This window comes from Tyto alba, unplaced genomic scaffold, assembly GCF_018691265.1.
Source record: "Tyto alba isolate M040663 unplaced genomic scaffold, T.alba_DEE_v4.0 Super-Scaffold_23, whole genome shotgun sequence".
Classification (NCBI taxonomy): Eukaryota; Metazoa; Chordata; class Aves; order Strigiformes; family Tytonidae; genus Tyto; species Tyto alba.
In genome coordinates, this window is record NW_024881297.1 from 9770078 (window position 1) to 9779037 (window position 8960).

General features: G+C 38.1%; 1 protein-coding gene across 1 annotated transcript in view; it reads left to right on the top strand.

Moving 5' to 3' along the window:
• Positions 1 to 252: 252 nt before the first annotated feature.
• TTC29 (tetratricopeptide repeat domain 29) overlaps positions 253 to 8960 on the top strand; it is a 138372-nt gene continuing 129664 nt past the window's right edge. The window contains exons 1-4 of the mRNA XM_042796872.1: positions 253 to 381; positions 3180 to 3276; positions 7140 to 7223; positions 8631 to 8683. Of these exons, the coding sequence (XP_042652806.1) occupies positions 372 to 381; positions 3180 to 3276; positions 7140 to 7223; positions 8631 to 8683 (244 nt within the window). The 5' untranslated portion in view covers positions 253 to 371. The remainder of the gene's footprint in view (positions 382 to 3179; positions 3277 to 7139; positions 7224 to 8630; positions 8684 to 8960) is intronic.

The following is an 8960-nucleotide window of genomic DNA, read 5'->3' on the forward strand; positions in this document are numbered from 1 at the left end:
GGGAACGCCGGGGCTCGTCCCTCACGCCTCGGCGGGAACGCCGGGGCTCGTCCCTCACGCCTCGGCGACCGGCCGCCTCACATCGAGACCGGGGGCGGTGGTGCCTCACCCCGGGGCGGCCTCAAGCGGGCGGCGGGGCCTGGGGAATGCGGCGGGGCGGGAGGCCGGCCCTCAGCGCCGCCCGCCCCCGTCGCCATGGCGAGGCGGCGGGCGCCCGGCGGAGCGGCGCGGCTGCAAGGCGGCGCGGCTGCAAGGCGGCGCGGGGGGCCGGGGTGGGCCGCGCCGCGGCCGTCGGCGGCCCCTTCTGCTCCCGCCTCGGGGGGCGGCGGCGCGGGGGGAGTAACGGCGGAGACCTCATCCCGCAGCGCGCCATGAGAAGAGGTCCGTTCCCCTGGAAAGTTCAACTCTGTTTATTTTAAGAGTCTGAGACAGTACCAGAGCCAAGGGTTGGGGGTATGTAGAGTATGGGGGTGGTTAACAGGTGAAGGGAAAAAAAAAAAAAAAGTGCCTGGCTGGTGGCCAGCGAAGGGCGGTTGGCTTCCCTCCGGGGGCTGGCTAGCCGCAAGGCCAGAGGAGGTTCGGGGTGTGGGCTGAGTGCTGCAAAATCAAGTGCTGGCTGGGGCTGTGACCTCATCCAGGTTACTTGGAACAAATTACATCTATCGTGCTGGCTATAGATTTTAAAAATTTATTGGGTTGGGGGATCAATCATATCAGTACTTTTAGTGTAATAAAGGAGCGTGGCTGTAAGCCTGTCTTGTCACACACTGACATCTTCCTTTCTTTTATGAGGCGCTGGGTAGCAGCAAAAACGTCCACAAAGGCATCTGGATGTACCCTTGCCTACTTCCGAGGCTGCTTCCCTGCCTGGGAAATCCTTACCCTCCAGTTAGGTTTATGCATGCCTCAGAAAATGAGTGGGAAGGGCCAAGTGATGGTGAACAGGTTTCCTAAAACTGTGCTGGGAAAGGCCGTTGCAGTCATGCACACTGGATTGATTCCAGCCCATGGGGGGATTCCCTTCATCATGTGGTTAAATACAGCACTTCTTTAGAAACAAATTGCACTGCCTTGTGTTTTGCTGATTTCTGTGGGTGTTTAATTAAGTAATTGAGATGTGGCTTGGGCATTATAATAAAGGAGTAAGATGTAAAGGGGTTAGAAGTCTTTAAATGATCAACAAAATTTATGTGAATGTAATAGCATGTGTTTCAGAAGGGTGTGTTGCTGATACCTTCTGTCATGTGTCTCTTTGGTTGTAATCTGCCTGTGAAGATTACAGTTAGCTTGAAAATGAGGGAAAACCACCATCCACTTCACTGTGAAAGCAACCTCCCACCTCTAATATAAAAATTAAATTTACAGTATTATGAAGCAGATTTTTTTTTTTTTTTTTAATGTCTGCATATGTGTCTCATGTTAGTGTGAGACCTGTGTGTATGCCATCCTGTCTCATCATATACTTGATTTTTGTGGGCTGTGAACCTGGAGCATGTGGGCCAGCAAGGAGCTAGTGTTTGCTATAACCAGGTCTCATGTGCATTCAGCCTGGAGCCTGAGACCTGTGGCTCATGCCACAAAGTACACCTACCTGTCAATAGCTTTTCATGGTTGCAGGGGCTCTACCAGGGCTTTCAGAGTCTTCTTTTAGCTGCTCACACCTGCCTTTTCTGTACTATAGCTGCACATGGTCACCTCTCCTGCCTTACTAAATTCAACAGCTGCCATTAAGACATGGTCTGTTTGCTTTGTCTCACCTAATACCTCAAAACTAAGAGGCTTGTAGAAAACTTTGGATCTTCTCTGCACTTCAGTATTGTTGTTCCAAAGTTTAATTACTATTCCTCACCAAATAGCATCTTCCTAAAAAGTGATTTTCCTTTCTCTATTGCTTCAGGATACAAACTTGTCATTCTCTATAAGTAGTATAATCTTTTATAGTGATGAATTACCCATATGGGTTTTTTCTATTGATTTTTTTTTCCATGACACGCTTGGTGTAATGTTGCTGCCTCCAATTGTAGATTACTTTATTTATAAATAATTTTTTTTTCTTTCAGTAACAAATGTTATCAATTCTACTAAGCCCTAAAAGAATTACTTAGGGGAAATATCATATCCTGTCATCTTTTCAACCTATAATTGTCTTTGTTATTCCATTCTAAGTAACACCAAAAATTACTTCACTATAACTGTAGCAAAATATTGGATCAATGAAATGGCTTTTGATCCCAAAAAGACTAATATATAAACCATCTGCTAGTCTGATGCTGATCATTCCGTGTCAATTTGATTAATATCTAGCATTTATTTCCCATAAAATAAATTTCCTTTCACTAAATGTTGCAAATAGTTAAATTCTTTCCCCTCCACACCCCTCCCCTCCATTATACTCTGTTTTCCCATTCCTATTAAAAGTTTGTGCCTTGAGGCCTACCAGCAGGGCATGCAATAACTACATTAAACCAAATTTAAAAGTAAGGGTGCTCCTGCTGCTAACGTCCTCAGATCACAGACATGCAAAATGAAGAAACTGGCAGCTGAAACTTTAATGGTAAGAAATGTAGACTGAATACTTGGGGAAAAAACATAGTAACTCTATATGACAAAAAAGTCCTATTAGCATTATGTACTTCAGAATGATGAGATAGACAATTCCACATAAGTGTGGGCTTTCGTCTTTTAAGTAAAATCCTGTGTTGTAATTATAGCATTACTTACATTTTTTATTCAAAGGATTGTTACTATTACAATTATGTATGATTTTGAATGTTAATACAGTGCCTGTTGTTGCACTGCACACTGCGTGTTCAATCATTTCTCCACCTTATGTATCAACTTAAAATATTAATACTTGGACCTAGATAACTTGAGAAAGCACAGGGAATCAATCACCTACAAGTAAGGTTCCTGAATCAGTTGTCCCTGTGCAAATCAAAAGGACTCCAATGAAAGAGAGAAAACCATTGAAAGTAAAGTCATGACCATTTCTGTGCATTATGGTCTGCTGAAGTAACGCTGAGGCCTGAAAAGATTTGTGTGGCAATGGAGTCTGGTTTTATATGTAATGCACTGGAAATAAAAGAGAGTTGTCTGGGAAGCAGCACAAGAAAGATAAGAAAGTGCATCACTGTGAGGGCATTGTTTCAAGTAAGGTTGGTTTTGTTTGTTTATTTTAGTTAAAATGAATGTGTTGCCTCAAGCAATCCTACAAAGCCCAGGGGAGCATCCCAGGTTCATAGAGCAGACTGTTTGCCCCTCATTAGACTTTGCAAGGTATGTATCTCTTTTCTTTCAGAGTATCATTTTTACTGTGAATAGCTTTGATCAATGATGCGAGGTGACAAATTATGTTTGCTTTTTTGCAATATTTAAAACTGAAAAAGTCAGAGGCAAGAAAATTCTCACTTAGGAAAGTTTCATATTTAAAAGGGAAAAAAAAAAAAAAAAACCAAAACAGAAACCAAAAAAAACCCAAACCAAAATAGGGAATGTGTTCTGTATAAGGTAGATATTTCATCCCATTTTTTCAAAACCCCTTCAAGAGGCATAGGAAGTTACTTCCATTTAGCATTGATATGAATGTAGGTCATTGAAAATGTACTTATTTGAATGAAAAAACAAGATTTTACTTTTTTCTTTCAGGCACAAAACAGTTTTGTACCCCTCAAATTATAATGAATAAAACTGGCTTGCAGAACATTATTGTGTACTTAATAACTGAGAGAGTTAACATGCCATAATACTTGCAAGCCATTTTCTTCTTGCACATGCCTATATGGCTTTCCATTCTGTTACACTCATTCCTCCTCTTAGTCACTGGTATCCATATGTTTTTGTCTCCCTCAGTGAGTACTGGTCTCTCAGTAGCTATTCTGCCCCACTATGTTCTTTTTCCTGGAATTGCCTCCATTTCAGAAAAAAAAAATTTGGTTATTTTCTTCTTTCTCCTACTTTTTTTTTTTTTTTTTCCAATCCTGCATTCCTGTTAGCCTTTGCCTGAAAGGACTGGGGCATCTCAGAGTTCAGCAGCTGCATGTCCCTGCCTAAAAGCAGCAAGGATCTAGAAACATGGTATCCTTGGGCCTGGTCTTTCTGAGTGGCTCATACTGAGAGATGTCCTCTCACATAATGCTAAAATAAGGACATACAGTCATGTCTTACAATTTTACTATTTTTAAAAAATCTTTGATGGCTGGAGCCATTTTCTACAGCCATCACTTTTCCCAGTAACTACACTGCTGGAGAGCTCACAACAGAGGTAGGAGGCTTGTTTCTTCCCTGTACTTGGGAAGTTACATGTTCAAGATCATTCTGCAGCTGTCCTGTAGAAGTTGTGCCTGTTTGCAGCAAAGAAATGTGTGATTCTGTAATGTTTTAGACCATGCTGTAGATACCTAGTGATGAGAGCAAGACAAGTTCTGCCATTTTCTTTGTTTGGAAATGTTGAGAAAACTTGAGTCTGAGTTAACGGAATAGGCAGTGGGGATAGAAAGTTATGTGAGAATCGGTTTGGTCCTTTATGCAAATTTGTTCTGTGCTTTGCTTAAAAAGCCAGGTGTATTTATCATTAAGTTTATTTCTAGAAAAAAATCAGTAGCTATTTTTTTGCTGTGTAGACTGGTATCAGAAATAATTATAGGAATGCATGATTTAAAATGTTAACTCTGAAATAGTTGTCCATTGGATTAAAATATATTTGTCTTTAATAAGTGAGAGATTTAAAATTAAAGAGGAACCAATTTACAGGTGAAGTAGATTTTTTATAAACTATTTATGAAATATGGTGAGTCATGGAAACACTGGAGAAATAAGGTTAAAACAGTTTGGAAAAAAAGCAAGTGAAAACTTCTGGAAGAAAAGAAACAATGTGTCTTAGCTAGTGCCATCCTCACCTTATTTCTCCATTAAGAAACAATATCCGTTCCAAGTCACAGTCTCAGTTCTTCACATTAATTACTTTTTTTTATTTTCAATTCTCATTGCATATAACAAGCCATTTTAAATAATAATTGAGTTGATGGAATTTTCTACTGTGTATTTTTTCCTATGTATCATCTGCCTGTCTGTTCTGTGTTATCTCTACATTAACATAACTGATAATAACAGCCAGGATGAGAGAAGTATTTATTATTTTTAGTAACCTAAATTCTTTAAGATGGATGACCGTGTCTGTAGTTGCATCGGTCCAATACTGGGCATTACAGACCTTATGTAAACAGTAATTGGTTTGCGAGTTGTTGGTTTTTCTTTTTTCCCCTTGGCTGTAGTTGTCTTTAAATTAGAGGGTGTTACCAATCAGAACTCAGAAATTTATACCTTGACTATAAGGCAGGTGACATTTTAAACTGTGTATATGATTTGAGGGGCTTTTCCCCTGATTGTTTTTTATTAAAATACCTTTGAGAAGATAATGAGAAGGCATCAGGTGTTCATTTGTTCCAGTTTGAGATGATTTTTAACTGCTGTGTAGATTAAATTGCAGCAAGCTGATAGTGATGCCTAGGAATTTGGTTGTTGTAGTTGACAGTTTGAGGCTTTGCACTCCTCCCCACCTCGTCCCCTTATAGTTGGTGTGTTCTATATGTGCTACTGGTGTGCAGAAAGCTCATTTTTGCAGTCTTAAAGTACAAAGGTCATCTAGGGTTCTTTCTGTTGTCTACTGAATATATTTAATTAGCCAGAGATCCTATTTTTCAATTTTCCTATTACCTTATATAACCCTATTGTATCTATTGTATCTTGAAATATGTTTTACATCAGTTTAAAATATACAATAATTACTTTATCTTCATTATCCTAATGACAATATGTATCTTCCTAAATTGTGACTATTTTGGTGTGAAATTTTTGATATTTATGAAATTTTGGTATTGATTATAACTGAATTTTTATGACAATATCCATAAGTTGTACATTTTTCATGGTCAGCAGTAACTCATACGGATTGTGTTACGTGCAGCCTGCAAGCATAAGCTTCTGTTGGTGCAGATCAGTAGTAGTAAATTCTGGAACAAATGCTCTATCTGTGTCGGAAGTTTTCACTATTACATTGTTTTAAATACAGATGTGTCAAAATATCTCTACATTGTTTAGCTAGTTTGTTTTCATTTAAACGAACTTCATGAAGTGTCTTTGGTATTCTCAGAGTAATAAGGAGCATGACGCTTGTATTAGCTAACATTATGAAAAGAATTTACTCTCATCCCTGTAATGAAAGACAGCAGTGTAATACAGACAGAGAAAGAGGAAAGTAATAGATTTATGTGGAGCACTAATGTTGAATTTCTTTTATCTTTGAGTGATTAACCAGACAATCTTTATGCTCTTTTAAAGAAGAGTAAAAATAAATTCACATTACTTTTATAAAGGTAATACCCTCAACAGTTAGGATATCAGAATCTATTTAAATACACTTTACGGTCAGTAAGTACATATTATTCTTTAAAATTCAAGGCATGTCTTGTGTATCAGAGTGGAGATGCAAAGAGATGATGGCTCAAGCGAAAGGTGAGATGATACACAGTTCAAATTTTAAAATTAGATCCATGCATCCTGAAATTTTCTGTTTATTTTAATGTCCTTTCGATTACCCCCTTAGTGGATCACCTTTTGTAATATACTGCTCAAACTGTGGAAAGCTGAGAGCAGTATAAAAAATCTGCATTGCTCTAAGGAAAACATTTTGAGTTGGCTTTGGGATTTTTTTTTTGTTGATTTTCTTGTTTTTAATTTTGAAAAAAATAAGTGCAAAATAGATTGAAACATTCTGGTCCATACCGATAATGCAAAAATGTAATGGTTTTGGTTTAGAAAACAGTTTAAATATGGATAGCTTAAGCAATTATTATTGATTTAGCTAATACACAATTTCTTCTAGTTTAGACAGAAATATCAGATAACCAGGTCCTTGAAAGCTAACACCAACTCTGTGTTCTTTAAGAAATAAAGATTTGAAATAGCTACAGACCAAAAATTAAAAAAATATTTGTATGTGTTTATAGAATGTCTGATATATTACTTTGTCAATATTTCAGTTTTTAGCTCTTCTTGGCAGTGCTAATATATTATATATGCTGCAGAAGTCTATGTTAGCACCTCACAGTGTTTCTTTTAATTTTTTTTTCATTTAAATTTAGGATTCATTTGATCAAAGACAAAGATGACATAGATGATTATTTGGCGAAGAATATCAAAGGGCTGTCAAAACAAGAAGCTGCTGCGTAAGTTGGCTTTTTTGAGGCATTTTAACACCCATAAGTTTATTGTTTCCTTTGTTTCTAGTCATCATCATAATTTAAATTTAAAGTTCCCTAGGCCCTACCCTTTTTAGTGGAACTTGGCATTTAAAAATTGAAGTTGATATTAAATAGTGATGGTTCATTTCTCCTGATCTTAAATATATCAAAGCATTTAACTCCTTGGTTTTACTAATTTGTATATTTACCAAAGTATTATATCACATTTGTAACGTTATTGTTAAGATTGTGTCAGTAATTACATTTGAAATTGTGCTGCCTTTTTTTTTCACTTTTTGCTATTTTTTTTTAATAAGTCTCTGTGAATATCTCCTCTGGGGTGGAAGCTTAGTATACCGACATACACATTCTTGTAATTTTGAATTATTATTTAGCCAAGCCCAAGTGCCGACTTCTGCAGTAAAGCATTTAATACACCATTAGTTATTTAAAAACCCAATGAATGAAAGAAATTTAGATAACTTTTGATTTCTTACAGCTGAGGTATTTACATTTAGAAGTTACAAGAGACTGTGACTGACTTACTCTTTTGGAGTCTTTTAACAGATCTGGGGTTCAGCACCATCAAAATTAATGACAGAATTCTAACAAATCTGAATTGCTGGTTTCTTAAGTGAGATGATTTATTTATTTCAATATTTAAATAATAAAAAGATGCATATACCAGGGCTCTAGGCACCTTAACAATTAATATTGCAAGATCACCCTTGCAGCGTAAAAACATTCTATCAATCAGACAGCAATTCGACTGGCTAGTTTCTTGCAAGATATGCTTCTTATCTTCTTCCTAGCCTAAGAATGTACCTGCAACCCTTCCCTAAAAACTTTGAAATGAAAATCTAGAAAATTACCAAATTTGAGTTGAGGGGTAGTAACTTTGACAGCGTCCTAAACCCATCCCAGCCAGCAGACACACTTTCCTTACTTATGATGCATGTCTGATTCGCCTTTATTTTTACACTGATAACATGATAAAGCTAATAAGTGTTCTGACTGTCAGTACAAAGGTTATAATGTATCTGATCTGATGATCTAGGAGAACAATCTGTTTAAAGCAAACTCATCCCCAACTTCTTTTCTTTTAATTAAGACTATGTTCAAAGATGATGGACTAAAAACTAGTTCAATGATGGGATTGGGCAGGACCTTCTCAATATGTCATCCTAGGGTTTGCAAGGTTCAATTTGTTCCTCTGTTTCTGTGGGAGAGACTCTGTTACCATGGTCAGAGTCTGTGGGAGAGAGCAGCCTGACAGTGACAGGAATGTGAGTTAGGTGAGGCAGTGGGAAGTGCCATGTTACTGCTCGGTGAGTACATGTGGTTGATGCGGGACAGTTACCTTTGATCATGCTGTCATACTAATCATGCTAGGTGTCATAGCTGGTTTAAATATTCCCAGATTAAAGACAAGGAAACTAAGATTGGTTCGTGACTTGGTGACAATCTGCATGAGCTGGACCAATGTAAGGAACAGATCCTTCCCGAGCAAATGCTGTGTTGACAGAGGTCCTGTCCCCTGGATTAAGGGTAGCGTGGTTGCTCTGTGAGGGGGGAAGAAGTATCAGACCTCAGGGAGCAAGCACAGAAATAAGTACATTCACTTATTGTCGCCCTAGTTCCATACCAGTTGTGCAGTGCTACTGTAGTTATTACACTGCAATTGTTGCAGACTGACTTGCTTTCCCAGTGAGCTGTTAGTCT